The sequence below is a fragment of the Diorhabda sublineata genome, chromosome 1 (assembly GCF_026230105.1).
Source record: "Diorhabda sublineata isolate icDioSubl1.1 chromosome 1, icDioSubl1.1, whole genome shotgun sequence".
NCBI classification, from domain to species: Eukaryota; Metazoa; Arthropoda; class Insecta; order Coleoptera; family Chrysomelidae; genus Diorhabda; species Diorhabda sublineata.
The window spans coordinates 32604975-32632898 of NC_079474.1; the positions used below are offsets into that span (position 1 = coordinate 32604975).

The 27924-nt window shown below is 31.9% G+C and overlaps 2 protein-coding genes across 3 annotated transcripts; both read left to right on the forward strand.

Moving 5' to 3' along the window:
- The first annotated feature begins 79 nt into the window (after positions 1-79).
- LOC130440754 (gamma-glutamyl hydrolase-like) lies at positions 80-6949 on the forward strand. Of its 2 annotated transcripts, XM_056774083.1 has the most exons (5): positions 80-392; positions 974-1112; positions 3401-3451; positions 5140-5366; positions 6351-6949. In XM_056774083.1, the coding sequence occupies exons 1-5, from the start codon at positions 389-391 to the stop codon at positions 6854-6856; spliced, it is 927 nt and encodes a 308-aa protein (XP_056630061.1). In that variant the 5' UTR covers positions 80-388; the 3' UTR covers positions 6857-6949. The 2 variants fall into 2 exon arrangements, with proteins under 2 accessions (XP_056630061.1, XP_056630052.1); XM_056774074.1 differs by lacking the exon at positions 80-392 and having other exon boundaries at positions 851-1112.
- Positions 6950-10089: 3140 nt separating this feature from the next.
- On the forward strand, positions 10090-17742 carry LOC130441156 (putative ankyrin repeat protein RF_0381). Its single transcript, XM_056774750.1, has 5 exons — positions 10090-10171; positions 11051-11305; positions 11418-11699; positions 13964-14324; positions 17694-17742. The coding sequence occupies exons 1-5, from the start codon at positions 10090-10092 to the stop codon at positions 17740-17742; spliced, it is 1029 nt and encodes a 342-aa protein (XP_056630728.1).
- Positions 17743-27924: the final 10182 nt, after the last annotated feature.

Here is a 27924-nt window from a genome sequence, read left to right on the forward strand (position 1 = left end):
TTTCGTGGAATAGAACAGAATGGAACCACAATATACGGAACATATTGCTTGTCTGATGGGCGTGTGTAAAAAGTGCGATGTGATAGAAAAAAGAAGCAGAAGCCGTAACAATAAATTTTCCAGTTAAACAACAATAAATGAAGTTTAAATATAATAAAATATATATTTTAATATTCAAATTTCTAATGAAATATCCTAATATAACTGATTTTCATATATGATCGAAAAACAGTTAAAAAATGGCATCCAACTATCGATTTCTGTCCCGCTTTTGAATTTCAATAATTAAACTAAATAAACGATGAATATATTCAGAGTTTCTATTAAATTTAGATATCTTTGACTAATTATATTTAGTTTAGTCTATTAATAACGCATATAAAGAGAAATGGGTAAGTAATGCATAATTGTGAATGTTGGGATAGTTTATACTTTTTGTATTGTATTTACCTAATGTTTGGAATTTCGAGACTAAGCAAATAAAAAAAAGCTAGCAAGAAACTAGCGGTTAAAAAAATTAAAACCCTGATTTATAAATTTTTACACGAATTAATTAATTTATTATCTAAAATAATTTATACGAAGGTTTCTATGTAATAGTGATATGAATATTTGTCTAGATGGCGCTACACATAATTTATGTACTAAGTATTATTTTTTTAAGTTGAGCACGTAAAATTTCTTAATTACCTTTAAATTCTTATAAATTTATTTAAAATAATAATATTTCGATATCTATTTAATTTTGATCAATTTCATTTGATTATACCATGAATATTTCTATGACTTTTATCTAAATAATAATATTTAATTAAGATTAGTGGTAAAATAGGTTTGTTTATAAATTATCATTCATTTCAGTTTAGAATTGATTAGCAATTATTCTTAAATATTAGTTCTAATCTCAATTTTTACATTACTATGTTTATATTATTAATATTTTATTTATTAATATCCAAAAATTTTGCTTCAGATACTCCAATAGTAGGAATTTTATCACAAGAAACTTACATAGTTTCAAAGTATTTACATAATGACTTATATGATAGTTTTATAGCCGCTTCCTACGTAAAATTTTTGGAAAGTGCTGGAGCAAGAGTGATTCCTGTTTGGTAAGTTTTCACGAATGTATCACATAGCTTTTATTAAGACGTAAACGTTTGATGTAATATTTTTATTTTTATTGAAAATCTATTTTTCTTTTATTGCTTTGGTAGTAAGAGTATAAAATAGAGTAAACATTTAAAAAATGTGGTCTCCGAAAAACCCTAACTATCAAACTTAGGACTACAACAAAGCAATTTATTATTTTCTAAAAAATAAATTTCAAATATATGTAAATTGGTTATTGTGGTATGTTCTCTGGGATAACGGGATTAATGTAAAATAATGTACATCAAATAATCACTCATTTCAATATCTAAATTACTAACTTTATTAGTAATACTACAAAACATTTACATTTCTATAACTTAACCTTCTTCTTCTTCTCTCTCACGCGTGAGAAAGCCAGTCCCGCTAAGCATCTATCCCTGGATAAATCTACGGATGGATGTAAAGAAAGACATTCCACCACTCCGACAGGACCTCGTTCGCGTCGCTGTTTCGCGCGTAAACACCTTCCTCTCCTCTGAGTTCTATGGGAGATTCGGGATATTTTTTCTTTTTGTTCAAAGTTAGCCTGTTGGCTATACACCTCTGTCTTCTTGGTTGTCTGGACGTCGTAATGTGTTTGCCTGTTTTCGCTGTCTAGGGTAAAACCTTTCCTACCTTCTTCAGCAAGACAATATCTAATCCTTCGCCTTCATCAAAACTTTCCCCTATATATAACTCGACACTTGTTTATAAAGTGCGGAGTTAACGTGTCGACGAGTGTCATCTTGTAGATTGACTCAGAAAATCTAGGATCTTGGTATTTTTTTTATTAACCTAACTTAACCTATAAATTCATTTGTCTTCTCGGCCTCACGTATTCAAAGTTTAAACAGAAGTAAAATGTGTGTGTCGCACATCAGCAATATTTGTTTTAAAGTGACAGCTACTTAAATAGGTCTATTTCGTTTTCTACAACTTGACCATCTTCTTCTTTACGAGCGTGAGAAAGCCCGTCCCGCTAAGCATCCACTCCTGGATAAATCCACGGATAGATGCGTCGCATTTTCCCGCGTAGACCCCTTCCTGTCCTCTAAGCTCTACGGGATATTCAGGAAGTCTTCTCTTTTTGTTAAGAGCTGGCCTACTTCGGTTTCTACAACTTGACCTTCTTCTTCACGCGCGTGAGAAAGCCCGTCCCGCTAAGCATCCACTCCTGGATGCGTCGCATTTTCCCGCGTAGACCCCTTCCTGTCCTCTAAGTTCTACGGGAGATTCAGGAAGTCTTCTCTTTTTGTTAAGAGTTGGCCTACTTCGTTTTCTACAACTTGACCATCTTCTTTTTTACGAGCGCGAGAAAGCCCGTTCCGCTAAGCATCCATTCCTGCATAAACTCGGTACTTGTTTATGAAATGCGGGGTTACCGTGACGGGGGGTGTCAAAAAAAGATCTAATCGTGTAGAGGTCTTGTGGGTTGACTGGAACACCTAGGATCTTGGATTCTTTTTTTATTTTTTGTATTTTTTTTGTATTTTTGATAATTTTTTCACTAACCTAATCCAGTTGTCTTCTCGGTCTCGCGTATTACCTATAATTCTCTCTGATGTACTTGATGAGTTCCCTTAATTCTTCGCTAGGACGTGTTTTAAGCTCTTCGAATAGCTTTTCTTCCCTGTCGTCCATGATGTCCAATACTTATCCCGTTGCTCCGTATAATTCCTCGTTTCTTGTTGTCCAAAGCCTGTCTCAGCGTAATGACTATTGCGCCTGTACTGAATACACTGAGTTGATTTCATCTTTAGTCTCTGAAGACGATAATTTGGTTATCGAAACGCGTGTCAGACAGTATAATTCACTAACGGTTCCAGAAATTCCAATTTAGTTATCGGGCCTGTAGTTTTTTCTTTTCGTTTCGTATGTGTGTTCCCGAGGCATAGGTCATAATCGGTATTATTGAACTTCTTAGGTCTGTTTTCGTGTTCAACTAGCTTATTCTACCGATTAATCCGCATATTTTTGTTCTCGCTTGTCTATAACTTTGTCACAGTGTTTTTCACGTGTTCGCGAAACCTCGGTCCAACGTTACGCCCAGGTATTTGACCTTTTTTGTGCTTTGGATTTCTTCGTCTTTGATTTTTATGTACCGGTAGACTCGAGCGCTCGTTATTTAATGTTTACTTCTATTTTCTACGTCATCCGTTTATGTCGTTTGTACAACTTTACCTACTTCTGCTTCTTTTTTTTTAATTGTGTACTTAGTTTAAGTTTGGGGTTATAATCAGCCTCGTATATGTTAGTCACGTTTTAGGAAAGGGCAATCTCGTGATTACTATGAACGAATTGTGAAATATACTAACGGGTAAGTTGAATGTTTTTGAAAATCCAAACAAAAAATTCTTTTTAACATTTATGTTTAATCATCTTAATTTCATTTTATTTTTTATATGAATTAGTTGATTCCATTTGGTGTCTTATTGCCTCTAGAGAAAATCGCGTGTCAATATATTTCCATCTGGAATAAATTTTTAATTTCCGTTTGGGCGAATCAGCCTAATACAAGTTTGAAGAAAAATTTCATTTCTTCATATATCTTGGGACAGAAAAAAGGTATACACGCGGTTAGTTCTATTTTAATATTGATTTAGCTTACGTTAAATTGTCTAGAATCAATATATTTTGTTTTGGTGACAAAAGCTCTTTCCAACAACATCAAGTTTATGAAAATCGCCCAAGCAGAACCGGACTCACAGATATTTTAGTTTCACTTCATATTTGAATAGATGGACTAAATCTTAGTGAAATGAATAACCCATAGAGGAAAGTTCCAAGGGCCCAAGCTTGGTCCAGGCTTGCCCCAACTATGTAGAACTCTGGGCCAAGCTTGTAAGACAGGCTTAGCCCAGTTTTGGTAAAACTCTGGAGTGATAACGATGGACCAAGCTTAGTCACCAAGACTGGGCCATGCTTAAATGCCAGGGATGGGCCAACCTTAACTGCCAGGACAGGAGTAACAAGACTTATTCATTAAATAACTTTTTCTTCTTTATCTTTATTAATTTTGTATTCAATATAATTTTTTTGATTTTAAAAATAAGCAAACATAAAGTTTTATATTTAATCTTACTTTTACTGTAATTAACAACATAATAATAATACAGTTAATTAGTTAAACGCTTGTAGATTGCACCAGTCTGTTCCACTATCGTTAACTTCACTCACAGAGCTGATGTTCACACTTGAATTATTTATGCTTTTCCCGTTCACAATTGAGTTAGTTTTTTTCTCTCTATTCAATACACGCCCTCTTTGAACTCGAAGATACGCATCAGACATGGTTACTTTTAGTAGTAATAAATAATAAAAAATGTGATAAGAAACACACACACCGAATAAACTAGAAATCGGTAATAAAAAAAATATGTCTACCGATGGGGTGTTGGGCAAAAATACTCGAAACACGCCGTATGTGACTGAACAGCCGAAGCTTGTTCCCCTAATTACCACGACTGGGTTAACTAGGATTGGCTCAACCTTGGCCCAAGACTGGATTGTCAATAAATGGCCAAGGCTGGGATATCCAGGATTTGCCCAAGCTTGGGTTATCATTGGTATGGTCAAGGCTGGGTCAATCAACCTTGGCCCGAGCCTGGGTTGACAATAAATGGCCATGGCTGGGATACCATTGGTATTACCGAAGCTGAGTTAAGTAGGCTGGCCCACGCATGGGCCAATACAGGTACGTCGAAGCTAGGCTGGCCCAGGCTTGGCCCCTTTGTCAACTCTAGGGCTTCCTGTATGGAAATATGCAAAGTTGGTTAAGCATTTCGATTATCGTATATGAAGCGTTAGTTAGTAAGGTGAATTCTAGAATATTTTGTTTTTTTTTTTAATTTAATTTTTTCAAATACGTCCTCCGTTTCTGAGATAAGGCCAACGGTCGTTATTAGTTGCCCACCCGGTACCTACTTACGTTTGTAATTGGTGTAGTAAGTGCTTCGAAAATTTTCGTTTGAATTCATCAAAAATTCAAATTCAGTTTTGTTCCAGAATACTATTTCCTGGTGGCGGTACTTATTTTAATGAATCTTCTGGTTATGGTACTGCCGCCCGGCATATATACAATTTAGCCGTACAAGCGAATAATGACGATATTTACTACCCCATCTGGGGTATATGTTTAGGAATGCAAGCTCTAATTTACTCACAACTAGGAAAAGATATTAGAACAGAGAGAAAATTGAAAAAAGTCGCCGTACCATTGAATTTTATAACAGGTGAGTAAAAAAAAAACAAGAGTGTAAACCTATTAATATCTAGTGGTGCCGGCTGTGTGGAGATGTCTGGATATAGATTTTGAGCATCTGTAGGTGGTAGTGTGTCTTGGTAGCTGATTCCACAGGTTTACAATTGTTCAAAGGAAGGAGTTCCGATAAATTGACATTCTGCGCATCTCCAGGTGAACTCAGTGTTCATGAGCCGCATCGATTATCTCTTGTAGATCCTGCTCTAGATGGGATTATGTTGGACAGCTCGGTAGCCGTGGTAGTATGGGAAAAACAGCGACTTTTCTTCTATGCTCTAAGCTGTCCAAGTTTCTGATCTCTCTCTGAGTCGAATTGCTCTCTTTTGTATTGAGTCTAGCATCCTCATGGTATGCTTGGAAGCCGAGCTCCAAATATACGAGCAATACTCTAAAAATGGACAAATCTTGCTGTTGTAAAGGATTAGAAGTTTTTGTGTAGTATATAGTTTTTTGGTCTTAAAGAAGACTCCAAGTTCTGTAAAGCTGCCTTGGCTAAATCGACCACGTGACTATGCCAGGATATATTGCTCCCTATCTCAATACCCAACAAGCGATTTTCTGGTGATGGTGATATTCAATGTCCAGGCAGGACCAAATCCTCAGCTGAAGTGCCAGAATGTTTCTAAGATCGGTATTGATGATGATTTGGGTGTTAGTCCGGTATATTTGGCCGGTTGATTTGAACTTTGACATCATTGTGCTATCATCGGACATCGTTGATGTACAGGGAAAGAGAGTAGGTGACAAGACGCATCCCTGGGGCGGACCTCAAACTTTTTTGAGGTATGTCCATCGATAGCAACTTGCATGGATCAGTTTTTTATTAGAAGCTACTAATACAATCGATAAGTGAAGACGACAAACCGTACGATCTTAATTTATTTAGAAGGCTGGCATGCCAAACTCTGTCAAAATCTTTCGATATGTCCAGTGTTGCATTAGCGCATTTTTTTAGGTTTTAGAAACAGTAAACTCTTCTCAGATATACCGAACAAGATATTAGAAATACTGGAAGCCCATAATGTTACGTATAATTTACACAAATACGGTCTGACTGAAGATGTATTAAAAAAATATGAAATACTCGACGATTGGAGAATTCTATCCACAAATAGGGATTCTAATAATCTAACTTTCATATCATCCATGGAACATAAACGGTATCCGTTTTACGGTCTGCAGTTTCATCCGGAAAAGAATATTTTTGAATTTTCCAAAAATTCCGGTATACCTCATTCGAGTATAGCTGTTAGAGCGTCTCAATATTTCGCGAATTTTTTTGTCGACGAATGTAGGAAGAATACGAATTGTTTCGATAACGAAGATATTGAAAAAGGCGTGTTGATTTATAATTACAACCCTATTTACACTGGATTCAATAAATCATCCTACGAACAGTTGTACGCTTTTACCAAAGAAGATTATCTGAATTGTTCGTTAGTCAAATCTCATCTAGTCTGATTTTTTGTGATATCTCGTTCAAATAGTCTGATGTATCTTTAAATTAATGTTAATTGTGATTTTAAAAGTGTTGAAATAAAATGGTAATAGATTTTTTTGTGTATTAATTTTTGGAAAACCTATGTAGAATTGAACCAATCTTACAGTTCCAATGCGAATATGTATTACAAGTGTCATACTGCGTCGAGTTTTCATCGAATAGCCACCGATCAGCGAGAGGGCGTGATCAGTCGGTGATGATATGCAAAACAATGAAGATTACGCGATCGAAGACGATATATCAAAAATCGTTTTATTTCAGTTTAAATTGGTCAAAACTTGGCTTCATTCCGATTAAATTGATCATAAAAATCATAAAAATGATTCTAAGTTTAATTTTGTTAACGTTTATTGACGTTATGAGTTTAATTTATTTCAAAAATCGTCTTCTTTCAGATTAATTTGGTCAAAATTTGGCTTCACTAAGAGTAATTTGGCCAAAAATTGGATTCTATATTCGAATTGGTTGATATTTGACTTTTATGAGTTGAATTTGTTTCAAAAATTGGCTTGTTTCAGTTTAATTTGGTGAAAACTTGGCTTCATTCCGATTAAATTGATCACAAAAATAATTCTAACTTTAATTTTGTTAACGTTTATTGACGTTATGAGTTTAATTTATTTCAAAAATCGTCTTCTTTCAGATTAATTTGGTCAAAATTTGGCTTCACTAAGAGTAATTTGGCCAAAAATTGGATTCTATATTCGAATTAGTTAATATTTGACTTTTATGAGTTTAATTTATTTCAAAAATCGTTTTATTTCAGTTTAAATTGGTCAAAACTTGGCTTCATTCCGATTAAATTGATCATAAAAATCATAAAAATGATTCTAAGTTTAATTTTGTTAACGTTTATTGACGTTATGAGTTTAATTTATTTCAAAAATCGTCTTCTTTCAGATTAATTTGGTCAAAATTTGGCTTCACTAAGAGTAATTTGGCCAAAAATTGGATTCTATATTCGAATTAGTTAATATTTGACTTTTATGAGTTTAATTTATTTCAAAAATCGTTTTATTTCAGTTTAAATTGGTCAAAACTTGGCTTCATTCCGATTAAATTGATCATAAAAATCATAAAAATGATTCTATGTTTAATTTTGTTAACGTTTATTGACGTTATGAGTTTATTTTATTTCAAAAATCGTCTTCTTTCAGATTAATTTGGTCAAAATTTGGCTTCACTAAGAGTAATTTGGCCAAAAATTGGATTCTATATTCGAATTAGTTAATATTTGACTTTTATGAGTTTAATTTATTTCAAAAATCGTTTTATTTCAGTTTAAATTGGTCAAAACTTGGCTTCATTCCGATTAAATTGATCATAAAAATCATAAAAATGATTCTATGTTTAATTTTGTTAACGTTTATTGACGTTATGAGTTTAATTTATTTCAAAAATCGTCTTCTTTCAGATTAATTTGGTCAAAATTTGGCTTCACTAAGAGTAATTTGGCCAAAAATTGGATTCTATATTCGAATTAGTTAATATTTGACTTTTATGAGTTTAATTTATTTCAAAAATCGTTTTATTTCAGTTTAAATTGGTCAAAACTTGGCTTCATTCCGATTAAATTGATCATAAAAATCATAAAAATGATTCTAAGTTTAATTTTGTTAACGTTTATTGACGTTATGAGTTTAATTTATTTCAAAAATCGTCTTCTTTCAGATTAATTTGGTCAAAATTTGGCTTCACTAAGAGTAATTTGGCCAAAAATTGGATTCTATATTCGAATTAGTTAATATTTGACTTTTATGAGTTTAATTTATTTCAAAAATCGTTTTATTTCAGTTTAAATTGGTCAAAACTTGGCTTCATTCCGATTAAATTGATCATAAAAATCATAAAAATGATTCTATGTTTAATTTTGTTAACGTTTATTGACGTTATGAGTTTATTTTATTTCAAAAATCGTCTTCTTTCAGATTAATTTGGTCAAAATTTGGCTTCACTAAGAGTAATTTGGCCAAAAATTGGATTCTATATTCGAATTGGTTGATATTTGACTTTTATGAGTTGAATTTGTTTCAAAAATTGGCTTGTTTCAGTTTAATTTGGTGAAAACTTGGCTTCATTCCGATTAAATTGATCACAAAAATAATAAAAATGATTCTATGTTTAATTTTGTTAACGTTTATTGACGTTATGAGTTTAATTTATTTCAAAAATCGTCTTCTTTCAGATTAATTTGGTCAAAATTTGGCTTCACTAAGAGTAATTTGGCCAAAAATTGGATTCTATATTCGAATTAGTTAATATTTGACTTTTATGAGTTTAATTTATTTCAAAAATCGTTTTATTTCAGTTTAAATTGGTCAAAACTTGGCTTCATTCCGATTAAATTGATCATAAAAATCATAAAAATGATTCTAAGTTTAATTTTGTTAACGTTTATTGACGTTATGAGTTTAATTTATTTCAAAAATCGTCTTCTTTCAGATTAATTTGGTCATAATTTGGCTTCACTAAGAGTAATTTGGCCAAAAATTGGATTCTATATTCGAATTGGTTGATATTTGACTTTTATGAGTTGAATTTGTTTCAAAAATTGGCTTGTTTCAGTTTAATTTGGTGAAAACTTGGCTTCATTCCGATTAAATTGATCACAAAAATAATAAAAATGATTCTATGTTTAATTTTGTTAACGTTTATTGACGTTATGAGTTTAATTTATATCAATAATCGTCTTCTTTCAGTTTAATTTGGTCATAATTTATTTGGCTTCATTCTGATTAAATTGATCATAAAATGATTCTGTTTTATATGGCAAACGTTCCACGTTATGAGTTTAATTTGGTTCAAAAATCGTCTTGTTTCAGTTTAATTTGGTCAAAATTTGGCTTCACTAAGAATAATTTGGACATAAATTGGATTCTACGTTCTATTTGGTTAACGTTTGACGTTATGAGTTCAATTTGTTTCAAATTTGGCTTGTTTCAGTTTAGTTTGGTCAAAATTTGTTGTTGGCTTGTTCCAGCATAAAATGGCCTTTTAAAATCTAATTCAATTACAAAAATGGCTCTTATAAGTTGTATTTAGCTGAAAATGGTTTTTCAATTATAACTAGGTGAAATTATAAAATTGATATTCCTAGTTTCAAGTATGGAAACTCAGTTTTATTCTGAAAACAATGACAATATGTCACAGTGACAAATCAGGTTTCAGTTTTGAGAATATTATAGAATGTAAAATGGGTACAATTGCTTCCACATTTAATTCAACAGCTGTAACCTCAGAATCGAGTCCTACGGATATGCGTATTGGAGTTAAAGGTAAGATTATATATATTTTTATTTAGGCCCTTTGATTAGTCCTTATAAAAACAGCTAATGCTGTTAAAAATGGAATAAACCTTAACAGGAAATTAGTTAGTTCCAAAAAACTTGCCCTTATTAAATTTTATAATCAAAATATGGACTTGATTGATCATGATATGGTTACCTTAGATTTTTTTAATAAAAAACTACACTAATTCAGAGACTTTCAAAATCTAAAGTGAATAGTATTTATATATTTCGATATATGATTACATCAAATTGTGCTGTTATGGTTTTTTGCACACATACAGTGAAATATATCACGTGACAATCTACCTTCACCTTTAAAAAGGAGACAAACAGCACATGTTAAGGTCAACTTACAAAAGCAATATGGAAAATTGAAAAATCTGTCAAAGATATATAGACAAAAGTGGATATATTTAAATATCAATCAATTGACTTGCTTGACGTGCCTTAAGGCCGATTCGTAAACTTGACTTTCCGTTTGCCGTTGCCGTTCGCGGAGACGTTTGCCGTTTGTCGTCTGTTCAACCTGTTAATAAACTTGACGTTGTTAACCTAGAAATTTTGTTATTCTTTTTGTATTCCTGTTTGTAATTCGCTATTTATTGACGATATTATGGAAAATAACGAAGAGTTTTTCTATTGGGAGCATTAGGCAATATCACGTGACAAACGCAAACGGATGTGATTGTCACGTGTCAAGTTTATGAATCGGTCTTTAGAATATTATAAAATATTTCAACTCTGGTTAAAAAATTAAACCATTATTTTATCACAAGATATTAATGTGAAGGTATGTTCTGACAATGCACTTGCAAGTATAAATTTACTTGATTCAAACTTTCATTTATCTGTTTAATATTTTAGGTTGGAAACGTATTAAACAACATCTTAAAAAAACATTTATAGAAGCTGTTCAGCAAAGTAACTTGATTTTTTTAAAGGCTTGTTTAAATCTTGGTGTAGATATTAATGTTGATATTGAAGATGGTGACACAGCTTTGCATTTAGCTGCAGAAAAATGCGATATGCCGGTTTTGAAATATCTATTAACATCTCCTAAAGTGGATATCAACAGAAAAAACAATACGGGACTTACTCCATTAATGAAAGCTTGTATTTGTAAGTTTAATTCGAAAAAAACTTGAACACAAGATAATTCCAAAATGCGGTAACTTGTGTTCAATCTTTACTGAAAATCGTTCAAATATATTTATAGAGACAACCTGTATAGTTAATTGTAGGGAAGTTGTTCAACTATTACTGAGATATGGAGCTAATCCTAACTCGTATTCGGATGACGGGAATAGACCATTACATTTCGCTTGTGCCAGAAGTAATATGGGGATTGTTTTCGATTTGGTCCAGCATGGAGCTATCGTTAACGTAAGAAACGTATTTGATAGTACCCCTCTAAGTATTTCTGTGACAGATCATCCGTCATTACCTATCGCTAAATATATTTTGAAAAAAGGAGCATATAAGCACGGTAACAAGGAATTTCCGTTACTTCTAGGTAAGCTATTCATAAAGTATACTGCACTTGAACATCATATAGGAGAAGTTTACCTAAAATGCGAAACGGGAAACCTCAATTATTTTCAATTACATACAACTCCATCTATTATGCAATACGTCCTCTAAGTGTATGAGAAATCAACAGTAGTTTGACCAACATCGCGAATGATACAACGTCAAATTTTTTTAAAAATTTAAATATACTAACTTTAGCTTCTTGTCTTCATAGTAAATCAGATGAGGACGAGATTTTTTTCACCAACTGCTGAATCATAAACGACCACTTAACGTATGAAATTTTAAGGTTATACTCTTTTATCTAAAACTTGTTTGTTTACATGTTGATATCTTGGTAAAATAGGACGCGGAATGCACTTCTACGAGAATGGTCCTAGAGGCAACTAGTCCAACTTTACTTTTCGATTGGTTGGATGCAACTGGATCTCTTTCAAAAGGAGTTCAACCAAGGATCCCGCCGCATTTTACTCATGCAAACGTTAGACGTCTATCTTTCATGGTTCCTCTATTCTTCAGCAATGAGGTTGAGATATTCCTAAGAAAAAATCCAGTAGAATCGTCACAATTCACCAAAAAAGCAGAAAAGCCTTCTTAAGGACAGCAATATCCAATTTTGAAAAAACTGGAATATTTACTGTTTATACCTACGTTTTCACTAACGATTTGTGTATAGCTACTGACCACTTGAACAGCCAGAACATGAATCAATTTCAACTGAAAAAGGTTCATCAGAAAGAGAACCATCATTTGCAATCAGACACCAAACACCAGTTCCATTAAAAATCAAAATTTTCCTATCAGGGGTTAAGTATCATTTTCATAAAATTCGTATTCGGTTAAGACATTACCAAATTCAAAATCATCACTGCTTACGAAAAAGGGTTTTATTATAAAAATTATTCTACATTAGAATGCTTCAAAGTTGCTTTAGTGAGGACCTTTAGGAGCTCTGCCGTTTTTTTCTTTACCGCTTCCATCGGGTCCGTTTCAAAGCATAACCTTTTAAGGAAATCTGAACAGACCCGTTGACGCAACAGCTTTTGGTCAGGAGTCAGATTTCTTGGCACCAACTTCGCACAGACTTTTGTCATGTAAAATTTTTCTGACCGTTACTTTATCGCCGTTTACAGCAATCATCCGGATGCTCCTCGATGATCTGCACCCACAATTTGGTTGATTTTTGTCACTGTTTCCGGAGTTAAAACAGTCCTAGGGTGACCTGGGCGCTGGTCATCTTCAAAGCTCTCTCGACCATCACTAAAGCGCTTACACCATTCAAAAACACGCGCACGAGATAAAGAAGTGTCCCCATAGACCTCTTGCAACAATTTATAGCATCGGTCGGAGTTTTTTTCAATTTAACGAGAAATTTGTTTTTCGTCACACAAGAGAAAAAAACACGTGCGTTTCAAAATGCTACTGCACAAATACTATAATAGTGACGGAAACATGTTTTGGGACGACCATAGATAAGATATCAAGATACCCAACGCACTACTCGTTTTTTACCCCACCCGTCTAAAGCGCCCTCTATGTGCGCAGACTCGTTATTTAATAGCCAGTCCTCGTATGTTGAGAGTTCATTAGAAAATACATGTAAATATCACAGCTTCAAATGGAATTAAATAGACAAGAGTTTCAAAAGAATATTCACTCAGTTAATAGATTTACTTTAATAAACTGCGTCTTTAATATGTTGTTTTCAATGTTTATAAATCATAAATACTATTGAAATAAAATAATGAGTTGATTGTCAGTTTAAATAATGGAATAATTGATAGTTTTTACTGTAATTAATAAATTATTCTTTGAAATTTGAACAGTTTCTACAAAACTACTTTTCATAACTCATATATGAAGGTTATGAAAAATATGACGTTTCCTAATGTCAAAAAGTGACTTAAACTGTCACATTTGATAGCGGAATCAAATAAAAGTAGTTTATTTTCAATTTGGTTAACGAATCGCAGAATTAGCTTTTATGAGCGAAGTAATTATTCTATGGTATTACGTTTGCTTCAGAGCTGTTTGTTCCATCAGGATGCTCTGATCATACTCCGAACTTTGATGTACTCCAAAAGTTTAATTTGTTGCTGGAACGTCAAACAGTTTGTTCATTACTTGATAATGTGGAACTTAATTTTCATATCGCGCATGATCCAATAGTTACAGAAAGTCTTCAGCTTTGTTTTTGCAATAAAATTATGATAAATGGCGCGTGATAAAAATAACATGTTTTTTCAGAATGTGCATTGTGCTGTAACAGTCTTAAGAGACTTCATATATTCAAAATGCTAGTAGACAGAGGAATGGATATTCATCAAGTTCATCCGATAGAAAAACGCAATTGTCTACATTACGTCGCGATAAGTTCTTATCTTCCTTTGGTAAATTATATTCTTACATTGAATGTAGACAGTGATTTGACTGTCCGTGATGCTAGTGGAAGAACGCCACCAGAAATAGCTGTAATTCATGGTAACTACACAGTTTACCATTTGTTCAGATATTACCATTATCGTATACTGAAAGAAAGAAATAATAGCGTAACGACAAATGATAAGAACACAAATACATCTCCTAATCTAACACGAACTTCTAGCAGGTAAGTTTTATAAGGGTGATTCAAATATAAACAGGAATTTCGCTATAAAAAATTTTATAATTAACTTACAGAGCTGAAATTTCATTGTTTCTCAACCCAATTCATTCAACGCCGAGTATATGGCAAAATACTCATTGTAAAATCATGAAAATTTCAACGTTTGGGTTTTCGGATACGATATTTTCAACTGAAATAATTTCAAAAATGGCCGACTTCCGGTTCTACCGACTGTAACTTTGTTATTTTAAATGGAACACCCTATATATTAATACATTTTTGAAATCTCCGTAGAATTTCAGTATATTTTTATCTAAGAACTTTTTTCGAAAAATGCATACTTTTTGAGTTATTAATTTTTTTGTAAAAAAATTGACCCTTATAAATTATGTTTTAATGACGATACCCTTAAAGATATGAAAATGGTTTCTATTCGGTTGCTTTTAGCAAAATCACACGTATATGAATCTATGTTGATAAATTTCTCATTTCATACAGGGTGTGTATAAAAAGTGTTCGAAATTTAATTTCATAAATATCAAATTTCTTTATTTTTTTAAATAGAATTACCCGGTTTTTTCTATTTAAATGCATTCAGGGATAAAAATAAGGCAAATTCATGTATTCTTCCCTATACCTAAACATTACCGTTACATAGATATTAAATGTTTTCTGTGTAGATTAACAAATGGTCAATATAAAATTTAGACCACACCTTCATCTCTAAAAATTTACAGGAAACATTAAATATCTGGATAACGGTAAGTTTTAGGTATAGGGAAGTATACATGAATTTACCTTATTTTTTACAGTTGAATACATTAAAATAGAAAAAACCAGGTGGTTCTATATAAAAAAATAAAGAAATTTGATATTTATGACGTTAAACTTTGAGCACTTTTTATACACACCCTGTATAAACGGATAAATTTATCAACATAGTTTCACATACGTGTGACCTTGCTAAAAGTAACCGAATAGAAACCATTTTCATATCTTTAAGGGTGTTCTAAAGAAATAATTTAAAAGAGTCTGCAACTGTCAAATTTTTTTGAAAATAATTAATAACTCAAAAAATATGTATTTTTCGAGAAAAGTTTTCAGACAAAACTATACTAAAATTTTACGTAAATTTCAAAAATGTATTAATATACAGGGTGTTTTGTTTAAAATAACAAAGTTACAGTCGATTTCTGGTTTTAGTTAAAAAAACCCAAATGTAGAAATTTTCATGATTTTACTATAAGTATTTTACCATATACAGTGTCGTGGGACACCCTGTATGCTACCTACCATCGTAGATAGAAATTTTGTTTATAAAAAAGTGAAAATTATAATACTGTATGTCGCAATAGTTTTGACAAAATATTTAGGAGCTTAGGAGAACTTGAAGAAAGAACACCATGGTGAGCTTCCCTAAAAGTGAAAAACCAAGAATGTCCACCCAAGTAGTTTCCGTAGGAAAATTAGCGCCATACTACAAAAAGCACCATATTGCAAAAATTATTCAGAAATGGTCGAAAATTCCGAAAAAGACGAAAGTGTTCCAAATATACCTCAAACCCATTAACACGGTTACCGGATGCTGTCGTTAACCAAGGCGGATACATTTTGCGAAGGAGAGTCATTATTATACACTTCACATTTGTCGGAAATCAAAGAAAAAGCGCTGGGTTTTGTACGGACAATTCAAAAAAGTGCCCTAACAATGTGAAAAAAAAAAATAAAAAAAAAATCGAAATTCGCTGAACAAAAGTTCTGGTCTGTGGTGTTATTTCGACAAGAGGAATATTCAGACCTTATCTGGGTGAAGTAAGGGGGATAACTGTTTTGGCCAGACTTAGCATCCTGCCATTATACAAGGACAACCACTGTATTAGAAAGTATACAATCTATAAAGCATATGTTTCAAGTTTGAAGACGTCACGTTGTTTAGTATTTCTTTGGCAACCAGGATAAAACTGGTCATCGATATGTGATACAATAGTTTTATTTGAAAGGCCTTAGCCCAACCAAATAAAAGCTCCACTAGATTCACAGTAAAATATTGTGTAATAGAGTTTAAACGAGGTCAAAGACCAGCATCGAAGTGGTCGACCAAATTAGGTGCCGACTCCAGAAATGTTGAAGAAAGAGGTATTTGATAATGGACGACTGAAAGTACGCGAGTTAGCAGATATAGTAGACGTTTCAAAAAGTGCTTATTAACTGAAAATTTGGACATGTGGACAAGATGTGTACCACGTTTTCTCACAATGGAACAAAAACAGTGTCGTGAGATGTTTCCATCAAGTGTTTGGCAACATTTCATAGAAATGAAGCCGAATTTTGCGCTGTTTTGTAATCATGGGTCCATCACTTCATGCCCGAGAACAATTCAAGCAATAGAATGGAAACGGAGAACCTTCTCCAAAGAAGGCAAAGATCGTTCCATCTGCCGGCAAGGTCATGGCGTCGGTTATTTAATATTTAGTAATTTTCATTGAATATCTTGAAAAAGGAAAAGCTATCAACGGCGAGTATTATTCGCCACTGATTGCATCATTTGAGCGAAGACATCAATCAATTTGACTAAAAAGAACATCTTTTTTCATCAAGACAATCTACCACCTCACACATCCGTTATTGCAATGGCCAAAATTAATGAATTAAAGTTTGAATTGTTATCTCATGCACTCTATTCGCCAGATTTAGTCCCCGCGGATTATTTTCAGTTCCCGGACTTGAAAAATGGTTTGGTGGTCAAAAGTTTTCCAACAGTGAAGAGGTAATGACTATTTTGAGGAGTTTGACGATTCTTATTGTACATCTCTGGGAAAAATATATAAAGATTACGTTGAAAAATAAATATACTTTTCTTCAAAATTTGTGGGCAAGGTACTTCTGGGACCATTCCCGTAAGGCCTTTTTGTTAAAAAACAAGATAACATCTCTAATTTCAAACAGTTGTGTCCAATTAAAGATTTTTGGGTACTTTTATCTCGTAAAGTATATGATAGATGATAGCAAGCCGAAAATTATTGCGTAGAACTTTTATAAAAATACGTGGCAGAGTTTAAGATCTAATGAATTTTTTTCAATGTTCAATAAAAATACTGATTCTGAAATATTTTGTGCTAAAACTACTTTAAATCAGAATTAACGTCTCAATAATATCGAAGAAAAGATATTTTAAAATGAGAGTTCAATCTATACCGAGACTGACCTTGTCCTTGCGAAAAACCGTATCGACCGATTATTTAGAAACAAGTATTTATATTTTTTTGAGGAAAAAGGTCGTGCTGCGTTATTGATTATAAGAACAACCAGTTTCTTAGCATTGAATAAAACAAATTATTCCGCAGTAATGAATTAAACGAAAATTATTTTTAGAATTAAAGTTAAAGTCCTTCAAAACAATATTATTGTTGTTAATATTTAAATGAATAACTGTTATAATATATGAAACTATGTTGAATAATGATAGTGGAGTAGGAAAATAACCACAGAAAAAGTGGTGTCAATTTGTATCAATAAATAAACGTTTGAGATAAATTATAAGTTTATGCATATTAAAAAAAAATATCTGGGATCAGTGATCATCAAACAAGTTATTTGCCAAAATAAGATGGTGGTAATTATATATATTCGCGATCTCCTTGTTTTTTAGCTCTAGAAAATCCAATTTCGATGATTTTTTTTCTAAAAATCTTCGGCAAATTTATTAAAAAAAAATATGGGAAATATCTCACCTGGAGATTTATTATAGTTTTATGACTAAATGACTAAATAAACGCACTTCTTCGCATATAATCGTTCATAACTTTTTTACAAAGCATCAAACGCAGTTCATATACTTGTTTTTTTGTTAATCTACACAAAAAACGTACATTTTGGAAAAAAAAATTGAAAAATGTTTGTTTATTCATTTTTTATCTCTAACATTCAACCTTAGTAAGATACCATTTCTTTAGTAGTGAAAATTTTCAATTTTTCAAAGTTAACTTTTAATATTGTACATTTGATTACAATAAGTAATTATAAGAATGTTTTTGTTCATATAACTTCAATAAATTTTATCACTGTCCCGATTTTATTATTTCCATGGGATTAAATTTGACTCGGACTGACCAAAAACATTAGAATTTTACGTATTTAACGAGAGTTTTTACAATCGAACAATAGGTGGCGTTAATGTACTGTATTTGTGAACATTGACGTTCGTTATTGCGAAATCAGTGGCAATTAATAATTGTCTAAAGCAGCCAAAATTAAAATTAACTTCAGACTAGACTATCTTGGTGGTAATTTTTTGGTTTTTGCAGTAAATTAAAGGTAATTATAAATAATTAAAAAATGGCAAATGGCGGCTATCAAAGAACCAAAGAACGAGGATATTGTAAATAAAACAATACCAACAACTACAGACTGACCTAACGTATTCTGTGGTCATAACCTCACAAAATTAAAGAATTGAATTAAGAAATTAAAAGTTGGCAAACCCTGAGTTTAATTTTAATTTAAATTTACTTTTTCTAATCAATTTTTCGCATTCTTCCTCGTCCCTGACGTAAATTTTATCACTGTCCCGATTTTATTATTTCTATGGAATTAAATTTGACTCGGACTGACCAAAAACATTAGAATTTCACGTATTTTACGAGAGTTTTTACAATCGAACAATAGGTGGCGTTAATGTACTGTATTTGTGAACATTGACGTTCGTTATTGCGAAATCAGTGGCAATTAATAATTGTCTAAAGCAGCCAAAATTAAAATTAACCTCAGACTAGACTATCTTGGTGGTATTTTTTTGGTTTTTGCAGTAAATTGAAGGTAATTATAAATAATTAAAAAATGGCAAATGGCGGCTATCAAAGAACCAAAGAACGAGGATGTTGTAAACAAACAAAACAATACCAACAACTACAGACTGACATAAAGTATTCTTTGGTCATAACCTCACAAAATTAAAGAATTGAACTAAGAAGTTAAAAGTTGGCAAACCCTTAGTTTAATTATAATTTCAATTTACTGTTAACTTTCTGCATAAACCAGCGTTTAAGCGTCTTTCAACTAGTAATTTAATCCGTTAGTTTAAGTAATTAGTTAGTTAGTTGGCAATTTTTAATTTTGACTACAGAAAGCAAGTTTAAGTTGTTGTAAATGAACGGTGTGCAAAATGGAAATGGACTTATTCAACAATACATAAAGTCGTTTTAGGTAACTTTTGATAATGAAGAACTATCCAGGCTCGAATTGGGCACATTTGAGGCCCTCGGATAAAACCTGGGAAGGACCGTGGGGTATGGGGGATACGGAATACACCCAGCAAAGTCCCTCGTCGGAAACTTTTTGAAAATTGGGTATTTGAAAACGCGTTTTTACGCTATTTTGGTACTAATAACGAAGATAAAAATTAACTAGGTTTTCATATGAATACGACTCTATTTTATGATTTTACCGACTTATTTTTGTTGATTATTCATTAAAATAAGAATTAACAGTATTTTTATCATATCAAAATGTTACGAAACACAGTGCAGTACAGTATTTTATTAACACGGAAATATAATGATGTATTTATTATAAGTCTGGCAACGTTGATGAAATGTGACCCCAACCTCGCTTTAGATAGATATTTAGAACATAAACTGGAAAACTATCAATATAAGATATAAAGAGATATACAAATGAAGTCGTATTATTAAATAAATATTCCGGGTTCTAAAAATACTTTAAATTGTTATTTAACGATTGGAAACAAAAAATTTCATATTCTAATCTTCATGCACTGAATATTATTAATTATGTCTATTACGAGGTCTGGTTATTAAATAACGAGACTGGTTACGAAAAAAGGGTTTTATTATAAAAATTATTATTAATTTGAATGTTCACCATCAATATACTCCCCTTCCCTCGCCACACACCTTTCCATACGTTTTTTCCATTGATCGAATCAGTGCTGGAAGTCTTCTTTGGTGAGTGCCGTTTTTTTGCTATACCATCGACTCAAATCGGGTACTTTTCAAAGCAGATTTCAACTTAGAAAACAAAAAAAATCGCACGTTGCCAAATCTGGCGTGTGTTCGAACACTGGAGTGTGCTTACTGGCCAAATATTGCATCACAGGTAGCGCGTTGTAGGCAGGTGCGTTGTCCTGGTGCAAAATCCTTTAGGAACTCTACCGTTTTTTGCTCTCCCGCTTCCATCGACTCAAATCGGGCCCATTTCAAAGCAGATTTTTTCTTCAGAAACAAAAAAAAATCGGACGGTGCCAAATCAGGTTAGTACGGCGCAAAATCGGAGCGTTTTTTACTAACTCGTTCTCGCAGTGTTGCCAAAACTGACAAATGGTACGTCTGGTTGCCTTGAATTTTGATTTGTTCTCTCGGCTCTCACTAAAGCGCTTACACCACTCAAAAACAAGTGCATGAGATAGAAAATTGTCCCCATAGGTCTCTTGAAACAATTTATAGTACTCAGTCGGAGTTTTTTTCAATTTAACGTAAAATTTGAGATTGATACGCTGCTCCGGTTTTTCGTCACCCATGAAAAAAAAACACGTTCTAGTTACACCAAGAAAAATCTAGAATATTCTAAAAATTAATACGCAAAATAGCATATTTTGTAAACATGTGTCGGCATTTATTTTAATATAAAAATAGGATTGTTGTAAACACTTTTCAATGAATCTAGTTTATTTAATGAATATTAGTTAATTCAATAGTGAAATTAATTAGGTTTATTAACTTAAAAAATTGTAAATTGTTTTTTTTTGTAATAATAAAGTTTTTAAAAATAAAGTTCCGAAAGTTGGTTAGTTAGTTAGTGACGAAAACGTCTTTTTTGATGTACTTTTGGACAAGATATATCTAGATACCCAGTGCACTACTCGTTTTTCACCCCACCCGTCTAGGGCGCCCTCTAGACGTGCAGTCTCGTTATTTAATAGCCAGACCTCGTATATAAACAACTTAAGATAATTGTACTTAAGATTATAAAAGGCGGAAAAAAGGTTGTTATTTTGTAAAAATAAATGAGAGATCCTGAAGTGTGAGGGACTGCAAAATGTGATAAAGAAAATCCAAAATTGTAAATAGTAATTGAGAAGTTCCATTGTAATTAAAAAGTTAACCAAAAACGTCAGATACTTGAATCACAATTAGATAAATTCACCTTCCAGTGAGACGTTGGGCCCCACGTTGGGCGTTAATAAATTACAAATAAAGTTAGAGATGGAAAGAATAGAAATATCTTATTTGTTCGAATGTCCCCTCCCTTCTACTTATCTTTGAAACGATTATATGACATCATTACGACCAATAACCATGCGACTATGATAAGCTACACCTCTTTCAAAAAAAACCTATTAACGATACAAATCTTGTTTGTGTTAATTTTTTGTTAACTCTTTTTGAAAATCTAGTAGTTTTTCAAATATATTCGCTCTCCATATCACAAAAGTGCAAGTTTCTAGAACGTAGGGCAGTCCAAAAGTTGTTAGCTTAACATAGAAAGAAAGGTCATAAATTAGAAAAAAGAACCGTGAAATACGAGGGCTGATATTTAGATTTTGAGATATATAGCAATCTTCATGTGAATTTTGACATTTTTAATGGTGAACGTACCCAAGACTTGTGCTATTTGAACAGTGTACGCACTTCCGCTACAGGATGAATTTCGTTGAGGTCGTCCAAAATTGGCTGATATTGCTAAATCGTCATGTGACATATCTTGAGATTGTCGCATACATTGCATGACCGTTTGGCTGTCAGAAATTTTGCGTAATTTAACAATCGCTCAACAAAAAAGCTCATGACGATTGGTGCAAAGACATACTGAAAAAAATTAATCACGGTACTTCTACAGGATCTTGACAGGCGACGAATCATGGATATATACATATTAATACGAAACTAAACTACAATTAACTATATGAGTGGTATAGAAGAAGCAAATCCAACAAAAGTTGTTCGCGTACGAAGTACTTCAAAGCAAATGGTCGTCTGTTATTTCGGAATAATTGGAGACGTCGCCTCCGTTCCATTAGAGCAACGTCATCATCATCATTATCAAGTCTTTCAATCCCATGTGGATTATGACTACCGCTTTTGGTACATTAAAACTTTTATTTTGAGGTGGATTACTCCTAATTTTCCAATTTTTATTTTCTTTATAGTTTGTCGTTTTTTTTGACTGCTTTTGTTATTATTTACCATTCTTTTCGGCTCCTGCATTTTGCTCTCCAGTTTTCTATATTGACTGCTTTTATGTCCTCTCCAAGTTTTTCTCGGCCTGCCCATTCTCCTTGGCCACAATGGGATCTATTGCTTTATTCTTTCGATCGTTTTAATCGGTTTTCTTCTCATTATGTGCCCGGTCAGTTGAGCAACGTATAACGATCAATTCTCAATGGTACACCAGCATTTGTTTGCCAAAAAAATCAATTAAACCAATCGCAGAAGACGAATCTCCAACACGACAATGCGAACTGTCACACATCAGTTTAAACAAAACGTTATTGAACAGAAAAAACATCGAATCGATGGATCATCCGCGGTACAGTCCTTGTTTGGCTCCCATTGATTTTTTCTTATTCCCGTAGATCAAAAATATTTTACAAGGTCAACGTTTTTATACATTTACTTACCTCAATCGGAATGGAATTGGTTGAAATGCATGCAAACATGTTTGATTTTAATGGAGAATATTTTGAAAAATAATAAAGTCATTTCCAATTATAAATATTTATTCTTGTATGTTTTTTTTAAGTCGAAATTTTCCTACACAGCCTGCTTGTTAAGTTGAATATTCTACAACTTAAGTCGTCTTTCAGCTTTGCGAATAAGAAATAGTCGGACGAGGCCAGATCAGGGCTATATGGTGGGTGTTCAATCTCTGCAAAGCCACATTCATATATAGAAAGCGAAGCGGTGTATTGTTATCAAGGAACGCACACCTCAGAAAATTTTGTCGCGTTTTTATTCGAAATTTTTTTGACGCAACTGACTGACGACTCTATTAGAGTCCTCAAAGATAATATCGTCATAGGACCTCCCGTATATTATTTCGGCGTATTGTAAAATAGAATATTTTCAAAAAAAGTCATATGTTTGTAGTGTTTCCTTGATTTTTCGAAAAACAAATTGATAGATATTAGTTTTGCAATTTCCACAATTTTTTGGTGACATAGAGATTTTCTTATTTATTTTCATTGCTATTTTAATTCATTTTTTGGAAAGAGAAACCATAAAAACTATACAATATATCAACAATTTAATATTTGAATTTTTAAATAATGATTGCTATGCAACCATTTGTTTGAATTGTTATTTTTTAATTCAACACACGTTAATTGTTTCAATTTTGATAATTAAATTTTATAATGACATTAATTGGGCATTTTCCACTAAATACTTATGGTTTTTCCAGGAAATTCTCTTGACGTTAGTCCAACATAAGGTATCTTGCTAACGAGCTAATGGAAAATATCATTATGTATGTTTATTTGACTAAAATGTGATAAATTATTTTTTAAATTTTATTTTTAATAAATAATTCGCAGATACAAAGTTTTCTGTAAGAACCTATCATTAAATTACTGTTTTTTCAAATATATTGAGTTTTATTTCATTCAAATTCAAATATCCTCATTTCACGGCTTAAATGGTATGAGATTGTATATATTATACAAGGTATATAAGAAGTTATACCCAATTATCCACAAACATAGAAAAATCATTTTGAACACCTTGTATCATTTAAAAAAGTGTACTTTCGGTCGGATTATATTATAGCTCCGGATTATATTATAGCTCCAGGGAAAACAAAATTATAACATAAACGGATACGAAAAACACGTTTTTTTCAAAATTTTAGATGGTCTACAACTAAAGGGCGTATTTGGAAATATCAAATTAATTTTTTTAAACTTGCTAAATTAAGTATCACTTTAAATGCGATAATCAAATTCTACAACAAATTCTCGGCAATTTTCATTTCACAATTTTCAGACTATATCTTCAAATAAGAGATGGGGGAAAGTGGGAACTTTGTGATGAAAAAATACCTGTCCGATTTTTATGACCTCTTTGGGATTTCTCTTGAGAAATTTGGATAAAAGCATAAAAGTTCAAGTATCTATTACTAAATTAACATCAAAATAAAGAAAGCCGCTTGTCGATATCTTCTTTCTATCCCGAGATATCTTACGAAACGGTCTATTGGACTGATTGGAATGGAAATTAATTTTCTGTCTGAAAAGTTCTTACATTGGCCTACCTGCAGTAATTTAAACTGTTCTCATAGTAATCTTTTTATTGCCGCTAGATGGCGTTATCTAAACTTCAAACTAATATTACTTACAATGAGAATAACTCAATAAATAAACCATCAAGTAACAAATACAACAATTAACAAATTAGATAACTAGCTACGTATTTAGTGAAGTTCTAGGTGTTTAAAATGTCGTATTCTTCGAATTGTTACGAACTCGTCGACGACATGGTTCGTGAAGCCGGTCCTTTTTGATTATTTCAATAGAATTGAAAATGGGGTGGACGCACCGGGTACAAAAATAAAGCGGAAACCTTTGATATTGTTTTTTATAACTTATTTACAGCGGCGATTTGTTTAGATGGCCTTTTTATTTGTTTACTTTCTAGAAACGAATGATCGAGAAATTATCTTGTTGTATAAAGAGGCGCTTGTTTATCAGCGAGAAAGTCAGTAAATAGACAAGTGAACGGTGTGTTAAAATAAATTAAGAAACATTGTGTGTAAATTCCAAGATAAATTACCAATAATGACCAGGTTATACTCTTGGGTAATTATACACTTTCACGGACAAATGTTCCATTTTACGGCAGATTTATAAAAAAAAATACGAAAATTAAAAAAAAATAAATATTTTTTACAGTTTCATGACTTTAAATGCAAAAAAATTACTTTCCACATAAAATCCTTCGTAACTGTTTCTGACGTCGTGGAATCAAGTTCGTATATTTTTTTTCGCAATTTACATAAAAAAATGAATATTTTGAAAAAAAAAGTTTTTCTACTATTTAAGGTTTAAAAACTATTAAAAACCGCAAATTCAGCCACTACCCCCGTGTATTTCATAAATTCGTCGTAAAATGGAACATTTTGAGACCAAAATTATAAAATTTATCTATTTTTCGATTTTTAATGGTCCAAAAACTATTAACATTGAAGAATATAGTACGAAACTATTCACGAAAATTGATTGTTTTTCATCGATTTCATTTAAGCTATAAAAACTGAAAAAATTTTTTTTAAATTGTTTATTAATTTATGTAGAATACAAAAAAATATAAGAACTTTATCTGATAATGAGATAATTTTTTGTAAAGGATTATTTTGCAAAACCGTTTTTTTACGATTTAAAACGGTAAAACTATGAGAAATTCTCATTCCAGCTACTTCTACTAATTTTTTTTTATAAATCCGCCGTAAAATGGAACATTTTGAGACCAAGATCATTAAAATCCATCCATTTTTCGATTTTCTAGAGCCAAAAAACCAGTTGACCGTGAAAGTGTATAATTACCTTCTCTTGAAATCGGTTCTAAGTTTATTGTCCAAAAAATAAATGATATAGGTACAAAAAGTTGGTACCATGGCCAATGTCACACGACATACCCTGTATATATTTTTTTAAATACAAATCAACGTTTTCCCCAAAACTGATTCATTTATTTATTAACGAATTTATCCCATATTACATATTTGTAAGTTTACTTTCAAAATTTTATCATTATGAATATCGATTTTTTCGCTTATTTTTTTATTACCAACTTTTTAGTTTTCTAATAAAGCGTGTTGTTTTAGTTTTTTAAAGCTATAAGTTATTATATTCCTTTGTTTATCAATGCTCTAAACGTGAAAACGAAATTATTATTTTCACCATAATAATAATTAAAGTTTAGTCCAATATTTCTAACAATTCTTAATTGCAGCTCGTGGGATATTTTCAAGATCATTCTCCTACGTAGCCTGATACCAGTATAACTGGTTTTATGAGTGTTTTAATTAAAACAAATTATAAATTCATTTAAATCTAATTGAAAAAGGAACTGTTTTCGTATGTTGCGTTGGGAATTCCTAGGAAACGTACAATAACAATTTTTTAAGTAATTAATTCGTAGAAAATTTTTTCAACATTCTAGATTCACCATTAAATTCCACGAGCTCATAATAAACCAGTTTGACGGTCAAATAATAATCAATAGATGATAAATATTTATTCATGAGGTCAATGAATTGTATGTGTGTAGACTCAATTGATTTTATTTTCATTATTCTATTGACATTTAGAAAATCCTAACAAATCTGCTTAAAAGAATGCGACAAATAAAAATTTCTCTTTATACAAAGGATCGTTGAAAACTGTCGCCTGTCAGTCGGCGTCCAGCAATCACATTTCTACGTTGGGGTTTCGTCGATAATAAATTTAGAACTTACTTTTTATATAAAAACAAGCACAAGAGATTGATCTTGAACTTCTGTAGGTTGTACTTTTCCGGAAAGACGTGTCTAGGTAGCTGTTTCCACACACTTGCGGTTCTCCAAAGGAAAGAGTTCATGAACCGCGCCTGCCCGTTCACTAGCTCTTGTAGATCCTGCTCTAGGTGGTATAATGTTGGACAGCGCTCGGAAGAGCATCTGTCGTGGTAGCATCGGTAAAAGACAGGTCCGCAATCTTTTTTCTATGCTCTAAACTATCTAAGTTTCTGGTTACCTCTGGTCCGGTTTTACCGAGTTTATTGGAGAGGCTGGTTTGAACTAGCACACTATACAATGTTCAATGCAATCATTGGATTATCAATGTCTGGGGGAAACTTAAGTTCTGTCCGAAAACATTAAAAAAATAGACTTTGGTGTTTGATTTCCACAGTCCCACGATAATAATAATATCGATTGCTTCGGTTGAAGATCTTCGAGCGACAGCTGATAGTTGATTCAAAACTAACTTATATTTAAAAAAAACTTATATTTGCATTATTATATCACTGATTGAAAGGAAGTTCGAAAGATAATTTCAAATATGAAAATCATTTTATAAATTGCTTGTTTGATAATGCAAATCAAATCATCAGGAGACATTTTGAAAAAAGACGTGTTATAGAAACAATCTTTTGATTTTTCAACTTAAAACTTAGACTGCTGCTTATGCCGAAAAATTGAATAAAATGGTTAGAAAATAGTTTTTAATTCTTTTACAAGTATTGAAAACAACTTTATGTTTCGTCTCCATTTGAAAATTTAAATGCAAAAAGAATAGGAATGCATGACTAAAACAATAAAAATATTTATCTAAACTATTATTACATAAACAATGTTATATTATAAAGTATTATTTCATTCACAAACTGTATAATAAATATACTGTATTATTAGTTATTTTCAGTAATTTCAACATAATTTAACTTTTGTGTATTATAGTTAAAGCACGAATTTAAATTATCTACTTTTAAATGTAGTACTGCTTTTGATGTAAATACAAATCCTTCCAAACGATGATAGTTTGGAGCAAAAATTTGAAGTCATCTTAAACCTTTATGAAAATACCTTATCTTTGATTTAATTTCGAAAAACA

What these genes read in the sequence shown, in the direction of transcription:
- LOC130440754 (XM_056774074.1), top strand. Translation starts at nt 922, where the DNA reads ATGTTTATATTATTAATATTTTATTTATTAATATCCAAAAATTTTGCT. An exon ending in GCAAGAGTGATTCCTGTTTG is followed by an intron (nt 1,113 to 3,400) that starts GTAAGTTTTCAC and finishes GTCACGTTTTAG; the next exon opens with GAAAGGGCAATCTCGTGATT. An exon ending in ATTGTGAAATATACTAACGG is followed by an intron (nt 3,452 to 5,139) that starts GTAAGTTGAATG and finishes GTTTTGTTCCAG; the next exon opens with AATACTATTTCCTGGTGGCG.
- LOC130441156 (XM_056774750.1), top strand. Translation starts at nt 10,090, where the DNA reads ATGGGTACAATTGCTTCCACATTTAATTCAACAGCTGTAACCTCAGAA. An exon ending in ATTAATGAAAGCTTGTATTT is followed by an intron (nt 11,306 to 11,417) that starts GTAAGTTTAATT and finishes CAACCTGTATAG; the next exon opens with TTAATTGTAGGGAAGTTGTT. An exon ending in CTAACACGAACTTCTAGCAG is followed by an intron (nt 14,325 to 17,693) that starts GTAAGTTTTATA and finishes AATTATTTTTAG; the next exon opens with AATTAAAGTTAAAGTCCTTC.